Source organism: Phyllobates terribilis, unplaced genomic scaffold, assembly GCF_046119375.1.
Source record: "Phyllobates terribilis strain yellow unplaced genomic scaffold, ASM4611937v1 Scaffold_1__5_contigs__length_1240528914, whole genome shotgun sequence".
NCBI classification, from domain to species: domain Eukaryota; kingdom Metazoa; phylum Chordata; class Amphibia; order Anura; family Dendrobatidae; genus Phyllobates; species Phyllobates terribilis.
Window position 1 is genome coordinate 800,578,510 of NW_027362761.1, and position 26,950 is coordinate 800,605,459.

Consider the following 26,950-nt stretch of genomic DNA (forward strand, 5'->3'; position numbering starts at 1 on the left):
AGCTGTTATACTATGCCGTGAGGTTCTAAACGTCCCTGCATAGTATAATGCACACTACCTGGCCAATGGTGTTCTGGAAGTAGTTAAACCCACCTAAGGCATTTCAATGTGGTGGTCTGAGATGTCTTTGTATACCAGTCTAGCTGTTTAAATGTAGTAGTTTATTAATGGATTAACTGACCATGATCAGTGAATATATATATTTTTTTTTTTCCCCAATGACTAACCCATTTCCAAAGGCTGACAACTATTCTATAGAGATCACTTTTTTTTGCAGGCACCTCATTATCACAGAAACATTACATTATATAGATGCTACCACTCATAGATAATGTATCACATTTGATGGTGACATCTAACCACATCCCTGTATAGTGACCACTGCAAAAATTTCCCTTAGAAGTCAATGAACAACTATGGACTAGAAGCTTGTAATCAAGCATCTCTGAATGCTATTAACAGATTAAGCAACAGTCATAAATTTGCTGTTTTGGGTAAACCATCGACTTCTAGTGAGCAGCACTATGTAGCTGTGAATTTACCAAGGTTAGCTGAGAACAGCTGTAATAGACATTATTTAATATGCTTGTCTCCAAAACAAACTTTTCGTTTTAGGCTATGTTCACACATGTATTTTTCAGTGTTTTTTGCTGTCAATTTTTATGCACATTTTCAGCTGCCTTTTTGCAGTAGCAGCAAAGTCTGAGAAACCAGAATTATCTGTTCATACATCATGGGGTTTTTTTGCTCCAGATTTGCATGGTTTTTTTGGAAAATAGAGCATGTCACTTAAAGTGTTTTTGATGGCAAAATAGAATAGAACGGGGTCCTTACCCCCCGAGAACTTTTATGTACATGCATAAATACAAAACGGTGAAAAGAGTGCACCAAAAACACATGAGAAATACTGAAGAGAAATTTGTGACGCAAAAAAAACCATGATGTGTGGACATAGCCTAAAAGTTCTCCTTTTAATAACCAGAAAAACGAGTAAATGGATTTGGTAAACTAGCTTGTCTGCACTAGGAAGTAGCAGTGCTTTGTCACTTGTGTAGAGTTGAGTGCTGTCACAGGTGAATGCTTTGTATTCAGGCCTTCTATTTGTTGCCACTGTTCATGTCCCAGATTTCTTGGCAAATTTGAGTTGATGATCCAGTTTGCGCAGCATGTACAAATAACTGAATACTACAACTTGCATTACTCTAGCCATGTAGACGGCACAAGCTGCAGTGATCACGCACTCTATTGATGTTATGTCACCACTGCAGCAAAAAACAGACCAGTGGTGTGGAGCTGGTGCTGGACCTGGGGAGGGGGAGTACCTGCTATGTTAGGTTTTTTGGCACACTATAGAGTACGAACTTAACCCACCATACCACCGTCCCATCCTGAGTCTGTCCTAGACTTCTCTGAAAGGGTGGCTCCTGTTCTGGTGATCTGTGGAGGTGTACATGTCTATAGCTTCAGAGGAAATGCCTGGCCTGTTTGATTACACTTCTTAAACCATTGAAGTATCGCTCTAGTGTTTAACTCCTTTTTCATTGCACTCTCAAATACTTTCTGGTTACTGTCTTCTGCACGTCTGTCTCTACTCGCCTACATGTGACCGCTCATATCATGGACTGGCACTACCTTTTTTTCTTAATGGAACTAAACTGTAAAAAATGAACTGGAGTATAAGTTGGCAGGCATGTAAAATAAAAGCACATAGGTTTTGTTTGTGTTTGGCCATTAAACTAACCTATACCCTGCTATAGGTAAAAGTAATAGTGCATGTAAATATGGGGTACTTGGTGAGCACTGTTTTTGATCAGTGTAAATGCCATCCCGCCATCACTCCCGAACTTGTTTACACCTTGACAGACTGTGCCAACTCGTCATGTTGCATTAAGGATGCCATTAAACTCTCCTATATTGACTCAATATGGATAATCGCTGCACCCAGTTACTCCTTCCTAATATTCCTCCCACGTTGCCTAGTATGTGCTGTCCTGCCACTCTCCTGCAGTCAGTAATGTTACAGGTACTGACACTGGCTGGCTCAGTGTACTGTAGGGAGCAGCAGTGAGTCAGATGTAATTTATTCTAATGTAGTAATCTAGCACTCTGGCAAGAAGAGGTGAAGTTGGGCGTTCCAGAGGTATAAGCTGATGAGTTACTTGTTTAGAGCCTGCAATGTGATCTCCTTCCTTTTGAAACCAGTGGAGGCTCACAAGCCACGCCTCCCATGACATCACTGTTCAGAGCAGTGTAAGCACAGACCAGAAGTCTCTGCTCTGTGCTTTGAACTAAGTGCAGCAGTAAGTTAAAGGCTGGAGGTCATCTGACCCCATGTGACATCTCAGGAGCAGAATTTTATCCAACTAAACTAAATCGTGTTTCTGATAATGTGTGCCCATAAACCCCATTTAAAAATGTTCTTATGGAATAAAAATGTGGTAAGTAAATGTAGTAATTACATATAATTTAAGGTAATCACTATAGAATTAAAAGGGTTGCCACCTTGATACCGACAGACTAGAATGTCCTAGAATGTGATTAGGACAGTTGCCTGTGAGCATGTGTATTTGGTAATTCCACTGATGTGACCTCAGGTTATCTATACCAATCTTCGGCATATTTTAAATCGGTGAGCAGTGTCATCTTACCCCAGAGCCCCTGGTATCTCCTGTATTGGATCAGAAAGACATGGCGGACAGCAGTGTGAGCAGCCTTTTCTTTGTGGTACCAGGGGTGCTGAGGTTAGAGGCTAATCGGTATTGGATTAGATGGGGCGGACATCAGTGTGAGCAGCGTCTTCTTACCTCAGCACTCCTAGTATCTCTGGTATTTAAAATATCCACTGGGAGCATCTCCTGGTACAGATGAAGATAAGGGTGGCAAAGCTGCTTATGGCACATGCTTACAGGTACCAGTCCTATTTGCACTGACAGAAACCTTTCCTAGAATGTTAACAGGTGGTGGCCATTTTAACTTTAGTCCTGTCTACGAAGGTGATCACTATAGCAATATTCTGACTAGCACATTAAAGGTATTCATGAACTTAAAAGAACCATTCCTTTAGCTATTTTATTTCTTGATGAGGTATATCTTAACAAATGCCTGTGTTTTGTTTTTTTTTTTTTTTTTTTTTTAAATGTAGACATGACAGCACAGATGAAATTGGCAGCAAATTTACTATAGTTTGGTCTGCAAGGCCAAAATTTCTGCAGTCCTTTTTGTCATGCTTTTTATTTTCAGGATACTATACACTAGATTCTGACTTTCTTTTTACTCACTTTTAGATTAACAGGGATGCCCAAAGAAAAATATGACCCTCCTGATCCTCGTAGAATATATACAATCATGTCAGCAGAAGAGGTGGCCAACGGCAAGAAGTCTCACTGGGATGAATTGGAAATTTCTGGTGAGGTGGCTTTGCTCCCATTAACTTCAATTATTGAGTCAATTGAAGTAACTTCATTCTGTCGCTGGTCTTCATATATGTATGTATGTATGTTAGTGTTTTTTTTTTTTTAAATAACTTGGATATTTCAGGTGCTATTTCCTTATGATGTACCACTTTGTCGGACAATGCATGGGGTACTTTTTAGTTAAGTCATGGATCACATGGTGGCTTCCTAGGAATTTCCATAATTTGTTCCCTTCATGGGGTCACCATTTAACTTACCATAGCTTCCTATGATATTGCATGGCATGTTTCACATGTTATCCACAGGGGGAAACAGTCAGTTGATTGCACAACTAGCTAGTCTTACTTTAACCTCCCTTACTGTATGCTGATGACTCGCCCCCTGGGCCTAGCGTACACGTGTAGTGGGTTACCCGGAACCAGGTCTCTGGGGGGGGGTTGTAGTTTCCGTGGCGCGACCCGATCCCGTGGCTCAGGGTGGTCAAACCAGTGGCAGTCTATTTATGGTTAATTGTCCGACTACGCCACCCGTGGATTGCAGTCAGTGCGGACTGCCGCTGCAAGGCAGACCGCTGAGGCTGATGGTGTATGCAGCTGAGGTAGTGTGACTCCCCACGGGAAGAGTGCAGCCTCAGGGCAGTGTAGTAGATGGTGGGGGTGATGGTGCACGGGCGTCCCGGCACTAGTAGTGCTGGTGTGGCGAGGAAGCAGAGACGTGGGATTGCAGTTCAAATGCTTTACTCAGTTCTTTATATTCTTAGTCATTCCGCCGTCAATGACTGCCCAAGCCGTGTTGCGTCCACCAGGCAAGGGGCTCGGTCAACCCCCAGGTAATTCCAGAGTGTGGCCCAGGACTCCCTTCTATTCCTTTCTCTGGCCGTGCCCCACCAGTGACACTACTTTTGTCCAGCTGCCTCGGCCTTCTCTTGGGAGGGCTTCGTGCTCACTGCCCTGACCCTATGTGGTATGCCTTTCTAGTAGGTGTAGTGAGGGGTCGCACCAAGATATGATCGTGACTACCAGTCCTTGGCTGAGGATTAGTCTCCTCCACCAACTTGGGATCCGGTACCCTGTTCTGCCAACCCATCACCCGCAATCTCCTGGGCCTTTGGGGTTCCTTCTGCCCTCGTGTCTCTGGGCCTCTCTTGGTGTTCTGTTCCTTTTTTCTTTCTTTTCTGTTCCTTTCTGTTACTGTCCTTCTCCTCTGGCTCTGGCCTTCACTCTAGGCCTGCCTCCGGAGCAGAGCTCCACAGAGGCCCTGCTCTGTCACTTCCTCTCTCAGACTGAACACTGTTCTAAGATGGTGCCCACCTTTTATACCTCCCTCTCTGTGTATGAGCCCAGGTGACTTGCAACCAATGGGCTCCTACCTATGCCCAGAGACCCAACCCCTGTCTGCTCCCACATCACTGGGTGTGCTTCCCCCTCCCCACTCCAGCCAGGGACAGATGCTGTCGTGCCTGCACTTCTGTCTCGTGGGAGCACCGTTGAGTTGTCCCTCGGAAATGGGGTGTGTGTGATGCATGCAGCTAAACGAGCCCTGTTCCACACTCCCTCCTTACCCGGGAGTGGAATACCACACCTCTGGATGAGGTGCAATACCCCTGTAGTGGCCGAACCCTCGGGGCGCTACACTGACAATCTGCTCATTTAGGAGCATATAGAGGGGAGGCTATTCAGTGTTACCACAGCAGGTAGAGGTGTTACTGGCTCTATCTGCCCTTCAATCAGCTGTCATGTGCCCATCAGCACCCCCTGTCATGCAATTACAGGGGTGCTGATGGGTTATGACAGCTGGGGGTCTGTAGAAGACCTCAGTGTCAGTCCTTGCTATACTCTGGCCGGCGTTCATAGATCGTGATTTCTGCTATCTATAGCCCAATCGACTGCAACGTCGCAGCTCCAAGTCTCCTAAGGGGACTATTATAGTAAAAAGTTAAGTTTTTAAAAATCTGAAAATAAAGTTCAAATCAACCCCTAATTGAAAATAAAACCATAAATACACACATTTTGGTATTGCTGCGTTCAGAAATGTCTGATAAAATGATCAGATGGATAATTTGTTTTCTTGTTACACAGTAGAACGCCGGAATACGTTTTATTGGCCCTCGTAACACTGCAATAACAATCAAAACATCATGTGTACCCCCAAAAATGGATAAGCAATACCCACCCCCAGATTTGAAATGTAAAAAATGTTACAGGTCTCAGAAAATGGCAACAAATGCAAAAACTTTTATACATATCATGGAGAAAATTTTTTACCGCTTAAGTAAAAATTAACTAAACATGTTTGGTATCTGCATACTCGTACTGACTTGGAGAATCCTATTATCAGGTCAGTTTGACCATATAGTGGAGTGGACATGGTAAATATAAACCACCCCCCCCCCCCCCCCCCTCAAAAAAAAAAAAAAAATAATTGTGTAATTGCACTTCCAATTATTTTATTTATAGTGCACTACGTGGTCAAACAAATGGTCCTGTTCAAAAGTACAACCTGTCCCGCAAAAAACAAGCCCTTGTGCGGCTATATTGCCAGAAATCTAAAAAAAAGTTATGGCTCTTTGAAGAAATGGAATATGGTCCAGTGGCAGAGGGGTTAAGTTCATCAGGGTCATGGGGTCGGAGATCTATTTAATGTTTATATTGTGACAAACAGACGTGGGTGAAACTTGCTGGATCTTTCTGGTCATGTAAGTCATTGAAAAATAAATGTACTGATAAATGTACAGACCACTGTCAGTTGTGGTGGTCTGAGAAATCCACAATTTGATCAATTTGCAATTGAAGCATTGGGTGCTTTGTATTGCCCAGAGCACCTAACTTATTTGCAAATTGATAAAATCATGGATTTCTCCAGAATAATGCAACAGACAGAAGATGGGTTTAAATGCACTTATCTTTCAATGACCTACATGAACATGTAAGTGGTTAATGAAGGGTTAAACTTGCTGACAGATTGCCGTTAATGTGTGTGATGTATTGGAGATGGCCTATGCTCTGATCATATGAATGAATGTTACCACTCTGAAAGTTCCCCCTATGAATACTTTTTCTTCCAACAGCCTGATAGATTATAATGGGTACATGTTCTATCTGTGAAAGGCATGGATCTAAACCTTCATGGCTGACTGACTCAGGTCTTGAAAGGGTTGTCCACTACTAGACAACCCATTCTTGATCATTTCATTGTGCCAATTAAAATACAAAACAGTTTACCTCTGTAGAAGCACCATTCAAGGGATTTTAATTGAGCATACTTCTCCCAATAGTAACCTAACTTTCAAGGTGTTGGATTATTACTTTTTAGTTCTCGGGAGAAGCACGTTTTCGCTGTCTGTTTTCTAGCGGCATAGCCAAAGCCCTTTTAGATTAAAGGTACCAGTAGTCAAAGCTGCTCTAATTATCTTGACTAGCGCTTGTGTATTCTTTTTCATATAAGTATTTTATGCTGAGTAACTGATTGTTAAACTAATTTTTTTTTTTTTTTTTTTTTTTTTTTTTATGGGTTCTTTCTCATACAGTTGGTTGTCATGCTTTAAACATTTTTCAGGCCAAAATGCTGTGGTTTTTTTGTTCCCCACAGATCCACATCAGAATATTTGACTGTTTTTCAGTATTTTGTAGTGTTTAATCAGTCTTTTTCACTTTCTTTTTTGCAGGGAGGGTGCGCAGTTTAAGCACATCGCTTTGGTCATTGACTCACTTAACTGTGTTGCACCTCAGTGATAACAACCTCTCTCGTATTCCACCTGATATTGCCAAGCTCCACAATCTGGTTTATTTGGACCTCTCTTCCAATAAGCTCAGAAGTTTACCAGCAGAGCTAGGGAACGTTGTGTCTCTCAGGTGAGGACTCTTTATTTGCCTGTTTGTGGATGAATACTGCTTTCTAAGTTAACATCTTGCTGTGTAAACTGTAAATCTGTTCATTTTATTTTAACAATTCATTCTGTTGCCATTAACTGTCTTTTTTTTTGTTTTTGTTCCCCCCCCCCCCCCTGTCCTGGTGTGGTGTCACTAATTTAAGATCCCTGACCCTAGTATTCTACTCACCAGTGTTTACTGATGCTGCCATCTTGTGACCGCAACTTCTGATTAACCGGTTCCCGACCGCCCACTGTAGATAAACGTCGGCGCTTGCCGGGCTCTGTGCAGTGCCGACGTTTAAAAATGGTGGGTGGTCTCGCAGTGCTCAGGACCCCCAGGGTCCTGCAAGCACTGCGATTCCGGTGCAGAGCGTTGGCTCTGACAGGGTACATCATCGGGACCTGATTAGATCAGGTCCCAGTGATGTTAACCCTTTGCTGTCTGCTATATGCTGTGATCTATAGTGATCGCGGCATATAGGAGACAGCAGGAAGAGAGGGGGTCGTCTTACTTACCTCCGAAGACCTCCGTTTCGTTTGAGGACCTGGGGTTGCTATGGCAGCTGGAGGTCACATGACCGCCTCCAGCTCTGCCATATATGGTGTCCTTCCTGTCTGGCTTCAGCCTGTATGTAGCTGATACCAGACAGGAGACTCTGACTGAAACAGTCAGTGAAGATCTCATATAATGTAATATATGTGTATTACATTACATGAGATCAGTGATCAGAAAAATAAAAATTAATGTCCCATACAGGGACTAAGTAAAAATGTAAAAAAAAAGTTTTTAAACTATTAAAAAAAAAAATCACAACATAAATAAAAATAAATAAATAAAATATTAAACCAATAAATCCGTAAATTATTACAAAACCAAAAAAAGTACACATATTTGGTATCGCCGCGTCCGAAACAACCCGAGCTATAAAACTGTCACACTAACTCCTTCTGTGCACACCGTAATAAAAATAAATAAAAAACGGAGCAAAAAAATATGCTTTTTCATCATATCGCCAAACAAAAAGTGGAAAAAAATGCGATCAAAAAGCAGAATAGAAATAAAAATGGTACCACTGAAAACGTCATCTTGTTCCGCAAAAAAAAGCTGCCATAAAGCTCCATCAGCCAAAAAATAAAAAAGTTATAGCGCTCAGAATAAAGCAATGCAAAAAAAATATTTTTTTTTCTATAAAATTGTTTTATTGTGTAAAAGCGCCAAAACATAAAAAAAATACAGTAAGTGTAGTATCGCTGTAAACGTACTGACCCGAAGAATAACGCTGCCTGATCACTTTTACCACACGCAGAACGGCATAAAAAAAACTCAAAAAACAATTCCTGAAGTTTGTTTTTGTTAACTTTACCTCCCAAAAAAACGGAATAGAAAGCGATCAAAAAATGTCACGTGCCCAAAAATGGTTCCAATAAAAATTTCAACTCGTCCCGCAAAAAACAAGCCGTCACATGACTCTATCGGCCGAAATATGGAAAAATTATAGCTCTCAAAATATGGTGATGCAAAAACTAGATTTTGCAAAAAAAGCATATTTTAGTGTGTGACAGCTGTCAGTCATAAAAACCCAATATAAATCTGGTATCTCTGTAATCGCACCAACCCGAAGAATAAAGTAATCTAATCAGTTATATCACACTAGGAACGGCATAAAAAATAAATAAAACAAATATTATTCACCTGCTACTGATTTGTTTATTATGTCTCCCAAAGATCCCAGTAAGGCTCTGCTCACATTTATCCTGTGCTCTGCGCTGAGCACTTACACCAGAGTTTCCGTGTAAATCTCTGAAATACGTGATTCAGCCAGAACCCATGATGGAAGATTCCCTGTAATGAGGCAGATATAGGCCACTGTGGATGCCCTCTAGCCTGGGATCCCACGGTGTCATTTGTTTTAGGCGTGCATAAAAGTGCGGTTGGCCACAGTTTTGTGCACTTCTGAAAAAAAGGACACCACTAAACAGAGGCCAGACGGAGTCCAGAGTAACTCTGCTGCCTCATTACAGTGAATGGATCCTGTAGGGGTTTCATCTGAATTACATCACTTGGAAATTTAGATGGAAACCCCGATGTAAGTGCTCAGCCTAGAGCGCCGGATAAATGTTACGTAAAATGTTCCCAATAAAAGCTTCAACTCAGTCCTCAAAAAAAGCTAGGCCCCACTCGGGTCCATCATCTGTTAAAAATATAAGGGACTTCCAAGTTACTGGTAGCAGAAAGGCTCTGGAAAAGCAAAATGGTCCTTGCCCCCCAAAAGAAATTCAGAAAATTTTGTGCTCCCAAATCCAAATGCCTATTCTACAATAATTTGTTCTCCAATTGTCAAATAGCGCTCCTTCCCCCTCAAATCTCACCGTATGGCTAAGTGGTACGATACAGCCACATATGGGGTATTGACACTTTTAGAAGAAATTGTGTGACACATTTCGGCACCATTTTTACCCATTGCCCTGTGTGAAAATGTAAAATCTGAGGGTAAAACATTTTTTTGTGGTAAAAATATAATTATGCTTTTTTCACTGCCCATTGGTATAAATTTAAAAATTAAAAAATACTCACTACTTCCCTAGATGAATTCCTTGACAGGTGTAGTTTACAAAATGGGGTCACTTGTGGGGGTTTCTGCTGTTTTGGCATGTCAGCGACTCTTCAAATGTGACATGGTGTCTGCTGCCTATCCCAGCCAACATAGCGCTTCTTTCTCTTCCGAACCCTGCCGTACACCAAAGCAGTGGTTTTCCCCCACATATGGGGTATCGGCGTACTCAGGAGAAATTGCATAACAAATTTCATGGTGCAATTTATCCTATTACCCTTATGATAATGCAAAATTAAGGGATGAAAAACGGTTTTGTGGGAAAAATGTGAAAATTTTATTTTTACAGCTCAATATTATAAACTTCTGTGAAGCAGCTGGGGGTGCAAGGTGCTCACCACACATCTAGATAAGTTCCCTAAGGGGTCTAGTTTCCAAAATGGTGTCACTTGTGGGGGGTTTCCACTGTTTAGGCACATCGGGAGCTCTCCAAACGCGACATGGCGTCCGCTAATTATTCAGACAAATTTTACATTCAAAAAGTCTAATGGCGCTCCTTCCCTTCCGAACCCTGCCGTGCGCCCAAACAGTGGTTTTCCCTCACATATGGGGTATCGGCACGCTCAAGAGAAATTGCACAAAAAAATTTGGGGTCCATTTTTTCATGTTACCCCTGTGAAAATAAAAAAATTGGGTCTAAAGTAACATTTTTGTGAAAGTTAAATGTTCATTTTTTTCTTCCACATTCCAAAAATTCCTGTGAAGCACCTGAAGGGTTAATAAAGTTCTTGAATGTGGTTTTGAGCACCTTGAGGGGTGCAGTTTTTAGAATGGTGTCACTTTTGGGTATTTTCTGTCATAAAGACCCCTCAAAGTGACTTCAAATATGATGTGGTCCCTAAAAAAATGTTTTTGTAAATTTTGTTGGAAAAATGAGAAATCGCTGGTCATCTTTTAACCCTTATAGCTCCCTAACAAAAAAAAATTTGGGTTCCAAAATTGTGCTGATGTAAAGTAGACATGTGGGAAATGTTATTTATTAACTATTTTGTGTGACATATCTCTCTGATTTAAGGGCATGAAAATTCAAAGTTTGAAAATTGCAAAATTTTCAAAATTTTCGCCAAATTTCCGATTTTTTCACAAATAAACGCAAGTGATATCGAAGAAATTTTACCACCATCATGAAGTACAATATGTCACGAAAAAACATTCTCAGAATCAGGGGAATACGTTGAAGCGTTCCAGGGTAATTACTTCATAAACTGGCAGTGGTCAGAATTGAAAAAATTGGCCCGGTCACGAAGGCAAAAACAGGCTCTGGCGCGAAGTGGTTAAAGTGAGGGGGTAACGGTCACAAGCTCTGTGTAGGTCTGAGAGCCTTGTTCTGAGTAGTGACTTCCGTCTCGCCCAGTAATCACTGGAGACTGACCAGAGTGGTGCAAATAAAAGATGAAGATGGCGGCTTGTAAGTAGAAGACTAGGTGCAGGGAACTTAGACTAGTGGCACCAATTCAGCACTGAAATAAAAAACCCTCTGGAGTGATGCCTTAAGAATAGACAATTTTGAGTTTTCATTTCAATGTATCAACTTTAGAAGAACAAATCTTGAAAGATTTCCCTGGTCACTAAGGTAGCAGTGTAAATTAACTTCTAAACCTGGTTTCTGACTCTTTCCATACAGGGAATTGCTTTTAAATAACAATCTGTTACGGGTTTTACCTTATGAGCTGGGGCGACTGTTCAGGCTTCAGACCCTGGGGTTAAAAGGTAAGTAAGGTGTGTGTCTGTGTCAGTGTGTGTCTGTGTCAGTGTGTGTCTGTGTCAGTGTGTGTCTGTGTCAGTGTGTGTCATCTCTGATCATATTTCTTTTCTCTCCAGGCAATCCTTTATCACAGGATATTCTCAGTCTGTACCAGGAACCAGATGGGATCAGAAAGCTACTGAACTACATGCTTGACAATCTAGCAGGTGTTTACCTTAACTCTTCCAGATAAATCCACTGTTCTCCCCCAGAAATGGGTTGATTGAAAGTCCTAGATAATTTCAAAGAACACAATTGGGCTTGGAAGTTAGATTTATGGTGTTGCCTAACCCATACTGCAGATTACAAGATGTCTCTGCATTAACAGCAATGTGCTAATTATGGCAATCTGTTCCTGTAGATATGATGTGAAGGTCCATCATTTGAATCTGCATCCGTGGTATTGGTTGTCATCTCATAGTAGACTTGTAGCTGACTTGTCAGTTTAGGGGAAAACTAAGAGCTTTTCTACTGGTTATTCTTAAATAATTGTAACTTCATCTAAAAGCTACAAGGGATTATCCTTTAACACTGATTTCTAGGTCCAAAATGTTGTGCTCATAGGCTTGGTGGACATGGGGTGCATGTGGATAGAGCGGACTCAGCTGCTGAGACTGCACAGTACATGGCTGCTACTGGCTGTACTCTACAGTTGGCACCTTCCTTTAACAGCAGCATTCAAAACTAGCTCCTATTGCTGTAGTTTAACCACTTTGATGCTGCTGTTAATCACTACAAATTAGCGCACATGGGTTGGCATTTGCATGGTGAAGTATATAAGAAGCTTTCTAAATTTGGTATTACCTGACCTGAAGTCAGTTTCTGTTCAATTTTACACTATGCTGTAAAAACAAAACTAAATAAACAATGGCAGAATTGTTTCTTTTATAGTTTCACCCCACATCATATTTTTAATAACTCCATTCACTTTCATTCCTGCAAAGAACAAGTTCTCCTGAAGCTATGTTGACAAAATAAGTGGGAGGGCATTAAAGTGCAAATGGGAGCTAATGTGCTAGTTGGCATGGCTTCTGTATGTTGTATGGAGCTTCACAGTGCAGCTCTGTTCAATGCTTGCATCCCACAGCTGCCAGTGAGTTTGGGGCTTGGACACCATCCCCCCCCCCCCCCCATAGATCAGCTATTGGTTGGGCTATAGCTCATAGCCCTGATCATGTGGCAACTGCTGGGATGGAAGCTAGCTTTGGTCCCAGCAGACTAACCCCATAGATACAACTGTCAATGGCGAGAACATCAGTTAAGTCACCCTCCAATGCTCTCAAGTCAAATCTAATATAAATTGTCTTTTTCTTATAGAAAATATTAAAGACCGAATCATCCCTGTCTGTAATAATGCAAGCGATAAATTGTAACGGCTTATTTTTTATTGCTCATGGTATTAATGCTATTGCACTGTTGCAGTTTGTTCTTGTATCCATTCTTTGGGGTGCACAACTTTGATTATTCCACAAATGATAGTGCTAAAAACATTAACTTATCCTGCAAAAAAAGATGTCACACTGCCCCTTAAATGTCAACTTGCCTTATGCACTGTCATACTAGAAGAAAATCTGATGGGTTGAGACATCCAACATCTTGTCTCCTTCTCCCCGAGTAGATGTACGAGATGTATTAATCCAGGAATTCTCTATGCTCAGGTTTGGGGTTCCAGACTTTGAAATTCACGTAGCCTTCTTTTCAGTCCTTCAAAGTACAATGATTGTTTGTGACTCTTCAGGACCAGGTGTAATGGTGACTTCCCCTCACGCTACTTTTCTTTTACACTTTCAGTTCATCCAGAACAGCTTCCTCAGAGGCCGTGGATAACGTTAAAAGAACGAGACCAAATTCTCCCCTCAGGTATTGTACCATCAGTATTGTGACGGTTCTGCTTGCTTGCAAAGGAGACTTTGTCCTTCCTAAGTTATTGCAGAGATGTTGTTCATTGTAAGCATGTAGATCCATCCACTGCACACTTGCGCTCAAGAGCATGGTTTACGCCATGTATTTTGAGTGCATTACTTATCTTGCCAGACAGGTAAACCATCATGGGTTGTAAGGGTTGGTCTAGATGCTTATCAGCAATGATTGGCATCTATTGAATCAATGACTGATAGATTTATTTTTTTTTTTGCTTGAGTTGCTTTGATTATTAACTTCATCTATATCCCCTCCATGGGAACAATTTACTTAGTGTTGTGTACTTGGCAGCTTGTAAAGGAAAGCACTTATGTAAGGTTCTGTCAATGACAGGAATGACATTTATCTCTGCACGTACCTTTCAGTATGTGCTGTAAAAAACGATTAGAGCTGTGGGGCTTTAAGCTTTCCTTCCTTCAGGGACTGATTATAGAATACAAATTAAAGTTTCTAATCCACTCATTAGCAGTATTAGCAGACCTCAAAGAACCTTATCTGTTCAGATTTAACAGTGAAAATAGATGTTTAAAATTTCACTGTTTGGGTTTTTAAATGGAAAATGTAGTTCTTGTTGCATTCACATATCGTTCACCATTGCTTTCTCCTCAGTGATAGTGCTGTGATGTACAGTAATTGCTTGATTATCTCGAATGGTTCCCCAATGCAGTGCCATCATGTGGTGTAAATGGAGCTGGGTTGTCCCCACAGCTCCTGCGTTTGGGCTGTAGTGGCTTAGATAGCATAATTTAGTGTTCATTTGTAGTGGCTTAACTAGAGTCCAATAAGCCCCGGTGCAAGATTTGGATCTGGAGGGGGTCTCATCCTGATTATATATCCTGTGCCCCATCCTGGTATTTGTCCCCCATTCTGCTGCTCTGTCCTGTTCGTCCCTTTATTTATGTAATTTGACATAACGTTTTAATACTAGAGGTTAGGACCGTCCTGAATAGGGTCACCTTGACGTGGTGGGATGGGTTTTATGTTTTTGATCAAAATTAAGTATTCTTTTTTTCCATGCACTATTGATATTTACCGCAGGGTATTTGCTCATTTTATTCTATGGTTCTAATATCTTGACCAGATCAGATAAAGTTAAAAAATATAGTGTTTGTTTTTTGTTTTTGTTTTTTTAGACTAGACAAATAAAAAATAATTTTTATAGCGCCAACATATTCCCCAGCACTTTACAATTTTCGAGACATATGGGTTTTCCAATACTCTAAAGATATCCTGATTCCTTATCAAAAGAAGTTCAATGGAGGTCTGGCACCCATCAATCAGCTATTATCACATCTGTCAGTAGCTGGGTGTAATCTATTGATTGAATATATAAACTTATCTGCAGTACCTACCAGCAGCCATTATACAGGTTGAAGCTCTTCCGCTCCATACGGGTTTACATCCGGCTGCTGCTGGAGCGAGTAGAGTGATGGGAGTGCTTAGAATGAGGGTTGCTGTTTGAACATCCTATTTGAATTTAACTTTTACATTTGCTAAACCATTAGTAGTAGAATTATTTATTTTTTCGTTTAAACTTTTAAAATCCAATATTTGAAAGGCTAAATAGCAAGATGTCTTCATGTTTCTGAAATGTGTAATTTTTTTTTTTAAACCTTTTTGAAAAAACTGTCCATGGGGTTAGAGGTGAAATCAGGAGACTGATCTGCTTTTAAGACACTTGGTGAGAAACACAAGGCAAACTATATGCATTAGATTTCAGACCACATGAGGCAGGTGTATTTACTTAGAAATGTCATCTATATTCAAATATTAAAATAAAATATCACATTTTGAGCCCATGTAAAGAGTAGGCCTCAGTCTTCGCCCACCCTGACTGACAGCAGCAAGGACACTGAAGAGCTGTCAGGCTAGCTGTGCAAAGGTTGAGTTAAACTTTCATGAAGGCTTACACAGCCATTTTGACATAGATTTTAAACTTGATAAGGATTAGGGATTTACTTTGAAAATCCATTGCATGCAATTTATATTGTGGAATCTGGTGACAGATCCACTTTAAAGAAAAATCCTGACACTAACAAAAATTCAGCCTTAATTCTGCCAGCAAAATACCAATTCAGTTTTTAAGATGACCCTACTTGCCTGTGAATATTTCCACATGCCTGCCAAGACTGGGGTGGGTAAATTATTATTTTTTCTGCTAGGGGCCATTTGGTTATTTATTCCATCATTCAGGGGCTGCAGAAAATTAACTTGAAATTAACCCTGCTATATTTGGTCACAATTAACTCCTCGCTAATGTGATGGCTGGAACTGCTTTGCTTTGGTGCGACTGATGGGTGGTAGTGATGAATTCTGAAAAAACTGGCAGTATATAGACATCACTGGAGGGGCTTCTGTTGTAGTTGACGATTAGAGCGCAGTGTCTCTGCCCACAAAGTACGTCACTGACCAGTACATCCTGATGTTGGCACAGGCCAGCATCAGGATGTAATCATGCATGGCAGTGTCCTATAATGAACGCTGCATGCTTGCTGTGACTGGAACAATTATAGGGTTGGCAAAATGCAGCTACTGAGCAGAGTACTGCAGTCCCCAGGAACCTACCTGGGAGCCACAGCAAAGAACACTGTGGGCTGCAGACTGCCTGCGGGCTGGAAGTTCCCCACCCCTGCCCTACAAGGTCAATCCTAGTCTGATCTGAAGAGCAATGCTTTGATTATATAGCTGTTTAGTTGGTGTGTGGTTTGTCATTGGATACCTGCTGTAAGGGAAATTGTTCTCCGAGGAGTTGAGTTCGCATGTCTTTATTCTTATCTCTGAAAGAATTGTACTTGACTGAATCGTAGAGTTGGGACCAAGGGCAGGGGAAGTTCATGGGAGATGAAAAAGTTGCTGCCTACAAGACTACTTACTATTCTGACCTATACAGCTGATTGTGTTAGGATAGTGTGCACATACCCTTACAATTGCCTTTCTGGCATCGCTTTGAACACTGCATACTTGTGCTGCGTTCAAAGCTCTGCACGTAGGTGAAGCCGCATGTGTTCATTGAACCATGTGGATTTACCGCAGCCTATACATTACACTGATATAATTTCTCTTGCAGAGACTAGCGACTCCGCAAGAGAAATTGATATGCTGCAGTCTGAAAAGATGCACCGCATGTCCATCTCCGTGGGTGGTCCGCAGGAGCAAGGAGACTCATGGGGATTTCTTGAAATCCCGTCCACTATTCTCTAACATCTGGCCGCTGCGGTTTGCACACAGCACAAGTGCGCTGTGTCCAATCTGCAGCATTGCCTGACTGCATGCGCCTGAAGTCAAAAATGATTGGTTTGTTTTAAAAGAGGAGGAATTCTGGTGAGCTTATCCCTGATATGTCTAATGAAATGAAACTGATTGTTTTGCACTGAGCTGTAAATCTTAGGGCTCTTTCAGACATCCATGATCATCAGTCTGATCTGAGCACAATGCACAGACTGGCTGCGCCTCTCTGACCCTGAGTGTGACAGCCTCCTATAGTGACAGCCATGCATTCTGAAGATCACTGATGCCTGAAAGAGCCCTTAGGCTATGGTCACTTAGTGTTTTTGTATTTTTTTTTTTTTTTTTTTCTTGCAAGCAAAATCTGCTTTCTTGGCAGTAAGACGTCTTAGTCTGTGGCAAATCATGCTCTTCTTTTTTTTTTTTTTTGTAAGAAATCTATAGTACATATTTTAAGTTTGTTTTATTCACTGAAAATGCTAAAGAATTCACATGCTGCAGATTTTAAAAATTTAGCAGTTTTTCCAATTCAATCAATAAGAGAACAAGTGTGTACATGACACTTCTGAAGTCTCATAGGTTTTGCTGGTACTGTAAAAAGCGGCTTTTAACTTGCATGAAGAAAAAGCTGCAAAAAAAAAAATGCAATGTGTGAAGAAAGCCTTACTTTATCTGAAGTTCTTGGTGCAGTCCTAATTCATCTCCCCCAATAGTCTTTGATGGGCAAGATTTGAATTTTTTTAGGTGCTCATCACCATTTTTTTCTCCCATTATAAATGCAGATTGTCTAAAATACTAATAAGTAATTATGAAAAATATTGATATTTTAACTGATTGTTACAATTTATTTTCCAGTTTCCTTCACAGTTATGTGCTACAATGTCCTTTGTGATAAATATGCTACAAGGCAGCTTTATGGCTATTGCCCTTCCTGGGCATTAAATTGGGAGTACCGGAAGAAAGGAATCATGGAAGAGATTGTCAGCTGTGATGCGGATATCATCAGCCTTCAGGTAAGGTACAAAAAAAGCTGTAAGCAAGTTCAGATCAGGTGATGTCTGATGCTTTACTCTATCTCGTCCACAAGAGGTCAGAGTTGCAGAAGTAATCTAATGTAAAAAGCATTTGTTCAATTAGATCTTCTAAAATCTACGGGTAATGCCATCAACAAGATCATGTGCTAAGGTTTCCGGTGAGAAGTTTGTCTAAGGGAAGACCATCTTTTTTACTATGTCACTTTCAGTACTTTGCATGTTAAACTAATGGTTGTGTGGCAGGGGCTCATCTCCTTCAAAAAAATAGGAATGTTGGAAGTACAGATGCCTGTGCATTGAGCACAGCCAGCTGTGTATGGTGGATTGCTTTGGTTTTCTGCATGTTGTCAGTGTGGTCAGCATGTTACTATGTTAATTTCTGTATTTAAGGCCATTCCATAAAAAATAAAATTGCTTCTACTATAGTCGTGCATGATTCTGACAAAATTATGAAACCCTATCTTAGTACATGCATTATAATTCAGGTCGGTAGGTTTATTCTACTTGCCAGTACTCTGAAATCCACTTATGGCAAAAGTAACTAAAAATGCTAAATTGCTTACCTTCACTGGTGATCTTGTAACTTTATTTTGCGAAAAAATGTGGATAACCAGCCTGTTTAAAGCTGGCTATAGTAATACTATGTATATCTGCAGATCCTGCTTATATTGGTAACCTATCCTGTTTGACCAGCATCTACTCCGATTGTTCACTTAGATCAATACATTTAGCTTGAAAATGCCAATAGTCTAGAGCAGTGTTAGACAACCTGTTGTGAGGTTACAACTTCCATCACGCCATAATAGCCGACTGTCACAGCCTCTGGGCTAGTCCTAAACATGAACTCTCACTGTCCCTACTGTCAAACTGCACACACTATCAGCATTACTAACGCCTTTTAACACTCTTCAAGAAAAAGTTTCCAGTTTGTCAGGGAGCGCTTCCAGGTGATTCATTACTTACTCCAAATCTTTCAGGAATAATCCAGTTTATTTTTATATAAACAATGCGTTTCGGCTATACATAACATTAGCCTTCATCAGGTAAAATTACCTGATGAAGGCTAATGTTATGTATAGCCGAAACGCGTTGTTTATATAAAAATAAACTGGATTATTCCTGAAAGATTTGGAGTAAGTAATGAATCACCTGGAAGCGCTCCCTGATAAACTGGAAACTTTTTCTTGCACTTTCTGACGAGTCTCCTGCAAAGGAGCTCGTTTTACCTGTTTTTGAGCTGCAGTCCAGCAGATCCAGACAACTACTCCACTCCCTAAAGACAGGGATACATGCTGGATAACAAGACACCACAAAGATCTGCGCCCCCCTTTCTTTTCTCCTTTTCCCTTTTTTTTATTCATCCTTTTAACACGCTTCGCAATTCACATTATACATCGCATTTCCCATTACTCCACATAAAATTTAAACTTGTTTCTTTTAGGGGAGAACATGGGCTGTATGTCAGTCTCTTTACAATATTGTCATACATTAACAAATGCATCCAAATCTGCACGTGTTAAGGGGTTTTGATTCTGTTTTTACTTTGTACGTTGCAAAAGGTGACTTCTATGGCATAAATTGACTTACTGGGGATTTTAACCTGGCACCACCGGTCAGTTTTCCTATAATGTAGTGGTCCTTTTCCCCAATAGCTGTTAATGCTATTACTTTTTTTTTTGTACATCAGATTTTGCTGAAGGGATTGTATCTCTCTCATGAGGCTACTTTTATCGTTGTTCTGAGTCATTGTAATGGTCACTGTCCCGCTATCTATTTTGTTTTGTTTATGCTCTGCACTTGCTTTAAACACAATTGTAAATTTGTAATTTTTTTTTCTTCTTACTTTAAGGAAGTTGAAACCGAGCAATATTTTACCCTTTTCCTGCCAGCATTAAAAGAACGTGGATATGATGGTTTTTTTTCTCCAAAGTCACGTGCCAAAATAATGTCAGAGCAAGAGAAGAAGCACGTGGATGGGTGTGCAATATTTTTCAGAACAGAAAAGTAGGTGAACCGTGTATGGGGGGTGCAAACACTAAATTTTGTCCAGTCGGTCTAGCAGGCTGGCAGTGTATGACCCAGAAGACCAGACACTGATGGTTTCTTATGTTCTGGATTGATGGCAAGATGTCTGGCTATATTAGCTTACGTTAATATATTGGTCTCCTTAGGGTCAATCCAATGTATGTGCTTAAATTGCATAACGGGTTAATTGGCTTTCTGTAAGATTGGCATATCAGGGTGTTAAGAAATGGCAATCCCTGGAGGAAATCCATGTGCACAGAATACACCATGCAGATGTTGTCCCAAGACAGTCTAACCCAGATCACAGGGCTGTAGTGCATTTTTTTTTATAGTGCCTCTATTATACAGTTACTTGTAACATGTGATGTTTTGATTTTATTTTTTTTATTAAGATTTTCCTTGGTGGCAAAACACACTGTGGAATTCAACCAGGTAGCGATGGCAAATTCCGAGGGGTCAGAAGCTATGCTGAATAGAGTTATGACAAAGGATAATATTGGCGTATCTGTTTTGTTAGAAGTCCACAAAGATCTTCCTGGGGGAGGTAGGTTTCGAACAACTAGTGCTTTTAACGTGGTGGCTTATCTTTGCTGTATTAAAAGTGCATTTATTTCCTTCCCCCACCACACACTCAAACCAATTATTGCATGAGATTTGCTGATCTTAAAGGGGTTATGTGGTCTTAGTAACTGGAGACTTGTGACTCCTCACACCGCAAGTGCTGTGAAGATTCTCCAGTGCTGGGAGCAGGCAGTCATGTGACCTCAAGTATGTGATTTGCATACTTCCAGCCACATTCAGACTAGACTGTGTCCATTTTTATTTAATACACTTGCATTGAGCGAGGCTGCACCCATCTAGTCGGCATAAGTCTGCATTGCTTGCAGTTAGAGTTCAAAAGTCAGTGACTGCAGGCTTGTTACTTTAAAGGGGTATTCCCATCTCCAAGATCCTATCCCAGTATGTAGTAGGTGTAGTAATATTAGCAAATACCTTTAATTAAAAATGTAGTGTAGTTCTGCAGATTCGCTATGTCTGTGGGACCTTAGGTATCCATGGTTACAACCACTGATAGTGAGTTGGCTAGTTGCTAGTGGTTGTAACCATGGATACCCAAGGTCCTGCAATGCCCTGCACATGAGAAAAGAGACCTAGCGAATCTGAAGAACTATACTACATTTCTAACTGGAGGTATTTGATAAAATTATTAGTATTACACCTACATATTGAGATAGGATTTTGGAGATGGGAACACCCCTTTAAAGCCAGACCACCCAATTAAAGCTATATAGAACAAAAAAATGTAATCTTGTTATTTTTAATGAATGGTCTGTTAGTCTTTTACACATTGAAATGATAAAATGTTTCTTTTTAATCATTCAGGGATGAAAACTCACCATTCGGATAAACAGCTTCTTATGGTAGCTAATGCCCACATGCATTGGGACCCAGAATATTCTGATGTCAAGCTTATTCAAACTATGATGTTTGTCTCAGAGCTGAAAAGCATTATTGAAAAGGCAGCAAGCAGACCTGGCAGCCCTGCACCTGATCCAAATTCCATCCCCTTTGTCTTATGTGCTGATTTGAACTCGTTGCCAGATTCAGGTAAAATATTGTTGCCTACTGAGGTTGTGATCTCCTCCTTAGTGCTGTCTGCTTTATGTTAACCCCATTCACAACATTTCATGTTGGTGATTGGGAAGAAGGTTCCTGCAAACTGACGTCATCTTGCGTCATGGCGATCAAGCAGGTGCCTGAGTTGTGAGTTAGTACCACATAAAGTGGCACTGGCCAGAATTGTAGAGTCTGCCCTGCTCAGGAAGGTGAAAACAGGCTTGGGGTGAAGGGATTAACAGTCAGTGTTATATGTAATGGATACATAGAATAAAGGAACAGAGCGGAGTCTGTGCCATTTGGAGCCATCAAAATTCCTTTCCAACTATAACACCATAAACTGACTACCCTATTTAATTCTGTCTATAGCGACTGTTCATAGCTGGGGGGCTCCCTCTTACCCCAATAATGTTCTTGTGATGACTAAAGACTATTCTAGATCATCTGAAGGTCTAGGTCCGCAATCCTTGCACTTGCCAGATGCCTGTCCGTTTTAGGCCCATTCACACATTCAGTATTTGTTCCATGTGTTTGGTCAGTATTTTACATCAGTGCAATAGACTGCAAAATAGTCCTGTTGTTGGAATAAAGGGTTAACTTTTTTATGGGGGGGGCTAATATAATCACACCCACCCTCTTGTGGGGGAAAAAATGCTTTATGTAAAAAGTGTAGATGTGCACAACTGGTATTACTTTGATTGTTTTATTGCACATGCCACTTCCTTTGGCAGTGTGATTGAAAATAAAAACCTGGCAAAAATTGTTACTTTGTCTTCACTGTAAGGGTTAAATTGTGTGACTTTTTTTTTATAGAGCAATACCAAGTGTATACTTTGTAATATTCTGCCAATAAGAACATTTATGCAAGAACATAAATTATTTTTTTTTCAATATTTTTTTTGTAATTAGACCCTGTCCTGGCTGGGTGTAACAAGCCACCATAGCTGGCAGACCTGGAGCTCATTACTTGACCTCCCAGCTGTCATGACTCGTTCGGCTCTTTGCAATCATGTTTCTGGGGTGAATATCGGGAGCCCCCTCCCTCTCTCAACCGTCTAAATACTGCAATCCCTATTGATCGCAGCATTTTAGAGGGTTACACTGCCAGGAGCGTGGCTCGGTAAAGCCTGAGCTGAAAGCGGCTTAATCATCAAACATACCAGTACGGTTACTTGTGGGATTGCACTGCAGCATGGGAGTATCGGTATGCCCTGTGTCCTATGTTTCCAACCCAATTCTGTCTTTAGTTTTCAGCTGCTGATTTTGAAGATACTCTCTGCTCTCCTGTTTTATATACAAAAAAAACATTTATTAAGTACTGCTGCTAAAGTCTTTTGTATTTTTCAATTTCCAATATTAGGTGTGGTGGAATATCTAACCAACGGAGGAGTAGCTGACAATCATAAGGACTTTAAGGAGCTTAGATACAATGAGTGTCTTTCAAACTTCAGCTGCAATGGGAAGAATGGGACCCCAGATGGAAGAATTACACATGGCTTTCAGCTGAGGAGCGCCTATGAAAACAACTTGATGCCTTACACCAATTACACCTTTGATTTCAAAGTAAGTTCCCAAAGGAGCCCTCTAAGGGTTTTTTTCTTTTTGGTCCTCTTGTAATATAATGCTGTTTAGGACACTGGTATTGACTTGCATAGCGCTGCCTTTTTCAGCCATCTGTGCTATTCTGGTCCCCTTCTGTTAGAGAAGGACAAATGGCATTGAGAATGGCAAGATGCCCCAAACGGTGTGAGTTAACACCGGTGGTGTTAATGGCATGTACATTATAAAGGAACTAAAATGCAAGACAATTCTCAAGAGTGCTCCTTTAGCCAATTTGTAAAGGGTTAACTTGTATATCTTTTAATGTAAATGCCTAACCCATTATTGGAAACTGTAACTCTTGTATGCGTCAGGTTAGAGGACCTGTCAGCCGCTCCAAAAATTAAGATAAAGACCATGTAAAAATCCCTGAGGACCACGGATTCTGCTGGTCTTTTCCACTTTCTTCTGCGTTGCCCTATTACACAGATACACTTACATTTTAAAAGCCACAAATGTGAAATCTCTTCTTCTAGACCAACTGGGCATTTCTTCAGTGTATGAGGGTGTGCACATTCAACCCCCCCCCCCCCCTACTCCCAGATGTTGCCATTCACGGTTTGCCAGCTGGTCTAGCAAACTAGCAATCTGACACGGTCAAGCTGTGATTGGCAATGTCTTGGAGGGAGGTAATTCCACCCCCCCACCCCCTGAGTATACACTGAAGAACGCCCAATTGGTCTGCAAGATAAGACTTCATATTTGTTGCATTTTAGAACCTATCTCTGCAATTAAGCGATTTGGTGCAAAACTGAGGAGGCCGAATCGGGAAGTGCAGGTATGAAGTCCTGCTTGCTCTGTTATGAAATGCTCGAATAGCAGCCAAATTGGAACATTAGATATTTTTATTTGGTTTACACATCCTGGTAACTTCCTAGAATACAGTGGGAACTTGTTTTTTGGAAGGCAAGATGAATACATTAAAGGGGCTGTCCACTACTTTATATCCCCCCCCCACCCCACTCCCCTCCTCAGGGCCCCTAAGACTTCTTGTAAATACTTTCTGTTGCCTGATAGCACCGCTCACAGGCACCACGTAACCCCCGGCTGCAGCCGGCTCTGACATCCACTGATGTCATGACAAGTGCTGGCAGCAGCTGGGGGTCACTAGCTTCCTGGTTGCACGGTGGATGTCAGGCTGTAGGTGGGGTTAACCGGCATCCACTGCACGCTCTGCCTCTCCCCATTCATTGGGAAAGCTCGCGGTGGATGCTGGATGTGATGCGGGGGGTAACCCCGCAGCCACCGCTGGGACCCTAGCGCTGAGTGATGCCTCACTTGTCATGGTGTCAGCAGGGTGTCATGTGATTCCTCTGAGCGGCCACCGATAGCGCAGCTCACAGGCATTATCAGCAGCAGAAGGTATTTACAAGAAGTCTTGGCCCTGGGGGGATACATTGGGGGGGGACCAAATAAAGTATTTGACAACTTCTTTAAAAGTGCAAGTACTGGTGAGAATCTTGGTAACTTTTTGCCAAGTTAGGCATGTACGTTTCTCTTCAGTTGCAGTTTTGGTTTTCTTGTCAATGTATGGATATGTGAAGAATGTTGTACTTTATGTCCGGCTTGCTTGTGTTTATTGCTCAGTTGATTAGTGACCATGTACTTTTAGATGTACTTCTAGTTGTAATTTTTTTTCTTTTACCTTTTTTAGGGTGTCATTGACTACATCTTCTACTCCAAGACACACATGGATGTTCTTGGCGTCCTGGGGCCTTTAGATCCTCAGTGGATGGCAGAGAACAACATCCCTGGCTGCCCTCACCCCCACATACCCTCTGACCACTTCTCACTGTTAACGCAGCTGGAACTCCACCCTCCACTTCTGCCTCTCATCAATGGGGTACACTTGCCAAGCAGGAGGTAGTGCTGACTGAGGCTTGGCAATCTCTCATGGACCTGTACAGCTGTAAGAGTCTGTAGGAGTGAAGTATGGCCAACCTAAAGCTGCTTTTTCACGGCTCCTTCCCTTCTGTCAAAGCAGTGGTTCTGCATTTTATTGCAGGGAGGCAATATTTGGCATTGGGGTTGGTACAGAATCTGTCCTCCACCCCAACTGTATTTTTGTTACTTTTTAAAAAAAAAAAAAGCTTGATCGATTTTTTTTTCTTTTTTTTTTTCTTTTTTTCTATCTGTCCATATTTTCTTTATCTTGTAAGAAATACCGATGACAACAGCTAGATACCAGGCTGTTTTCCCTTTTTATTGAGTTGACTCCTTCCAATGTGTAGTTAATAAGGACACCCAACTTTGTAATTGTCCCAGGGAAAACAAGCACCAATGTTTTTACCCTTCTCTCTAAAGGCTACCTTGGCTGCCCTAAAGTAAAGCACAATCTTGCTTTTACACGCTTTCCGGGCTCCATTCGAAAAGTTAAAATAATTTTTTAAGAATTTCAAACTCCTCCTACCTGTTCTTGACTTCTCCCATTTTTGGCTTAACATCGACTGGCTATGAAGAGAATTGTTGAGCTGGACTGACTGCAGCTGTCATGAACTTACCTTTTTTCCACAACCTGATATCTTGTGGTAGATCAACTCCCCGCCCCTGCTCCCATATGTTTTGCCACATTTTACACGTGGCTATTCGTATTTTCATATCCTTAAGGATTCCTAATGGAGGAAAATGATTGCCAGTCTAAAACTGTAACCAAAGATACTACTTGCCAACCCAATTTTGAGTATTCTTCCAATCCCAAACCCAGTCTCTCTTTAACTAGTCTTGATTATTCATTGTTCTCTTCAAAGCCAACCGGTTGTAAAGACTCAATAGCGTTAAACGTAAGACTTGGCAGTCTGACAAACACTTGAAAATATTTTAAAACTTTATTTTTCCCACTCCTTTTTGTTTTCCTTATCCCCCAATTTGGTAGCCATAGGGAGAGGGTAGCAGTAGTTTACTTAACTTTGGGGTTTCACAAGCTCTCATTGGCCAATTATCCTGCATTTTCAAGACTGTCCATCCAAATTCTCCTCCCGTCTGATAAGGTTTCACAATTCAAAATGTAGAGTAGCTTGGAAGCCCAATGTACCTTGCCTATAAGGAGGGTCTTTAACTTTTTGTTCCCCAACACCTGGCTATGAAGGGGTTAGAGTCTTGCTGGTATATATATATTTTCCTTTTGAAAAATTTGTATTGCACTGGTTAAATGGCCTCTAACTGCAACATTTTCTTGTCTCTTGCTGCTATGTTTTTAAAACTGCTTTTAAATGAATATTCTCAATGCACTTTATTGCTTTGTCTCAAAATGTGGTCGCTTCTCGGATGCAATCTTATCTAAACTTTTTAGCAAAGGGCCCTTTTGAAAATCTTACTGCTGCATGTTAAGTAGTCCGTTTGATAGGTCTGAACACAGGACTTTCCCGCTCTTCCACCAATAAATGACTACATTCCTCTCCTACGTGTGGGTTATGCCACATGCATATATCTTCTATAGAAACTATATTTTCCTTAAGGTATATATCAACTGTAGTCTCTACTAAATTCCTAAAGTGCCTCCGTAGATATGTTTTCAATAATAGTCTTATGGAATAAAGTTTATGAAATTTGCAGAAAAAAGTAAAAGGCCTTGTTCAAATCATGAGATCTTTGTACAAATTGTTTTCCTTTTTAGCCAAAAATCATGTTTAAAGCCAAAATGCACGTGTTTTTTTTTTCTTTTTTTTGTTTGGCTTATACTAAACATGCAGCCGAACAAGGTCTCAATGCAGTCTCTTTGCGTCAAGTTTAGCTTTGAATGTAGAGGCACACTAAGTCTTTGCTAAAACAAATGTGCATCCAGTCGCCCTAGTTTGTGAAATGTATCTCCTCATTGTAGGGTTATCCACTCTTGTCTCACATGTGCTTTGCTTTACTGTGGTGCATAGATGTCGTCAGCTGTTCAAACTTTG

The 26,950-nt window shown here is 40.9% G+C and overlaps 1 protein-coding gene across 3 annotated transcripts in view; it reads left to right on the forward strand.

Annotated features, from left to right (window-relative positions):
• The window catches only part of CNOT6L (CCR4-NOT transcription complex subunit 6 like), a 60,690-nt gene extending 34,047 nt beyond the window's left edge, over positions 1-26,643 (forward strand). For all 3 annotated transcript variants that reach the window (XM_073637086.1, XM_073637088.1, XM_073637087.1), the window contains exons 2-12: positions 3,285-3,406; positions 7,078-7,264; positions 11,521-11,606; positions 11,718-11,807; positions 13,432-13,500; positions 17,641-17,798; positions 19,669-19,823; positions 20,237-20,388; positions 21,228-21,452; positions 22,822-23,024; positions 24,715-26,643. In XM_073637086.1, coding sequence (XP_073493187.1) covers positions 3,295-3,406; positions 7,078-7,264; positions 11,521-11,606; positions 11,718-11,807; positions 13,432-13,500; positions 17,641-17,798; positions 19,669-19,823; positions 20,237-20,388; positions 21,228-21,452; positions 22,822-23,024; positions 24,715-24,927 — 1,650 coding nt within the window. In that variant the 5' untranslated portion in view covers positions 3,285-3,294 and the 3' untranslated portion in view covers positions 24,928-26,643. The remainder of the gene's footprint in view (positions 1-3,284; positions 3,407-7,077; positions 7,265-11,520; positions 11,607-11,717; positions 11,808-13,431; positions 13,501-17,640; positions 17,799-19,668; positions 19,824-20,236; positions 20,389-21,227; positions 21,453-22,821; positions 23,025-24,714) is intronic.
• Positions 26,644-26,950: the final 307 nt, after the last annotated feature.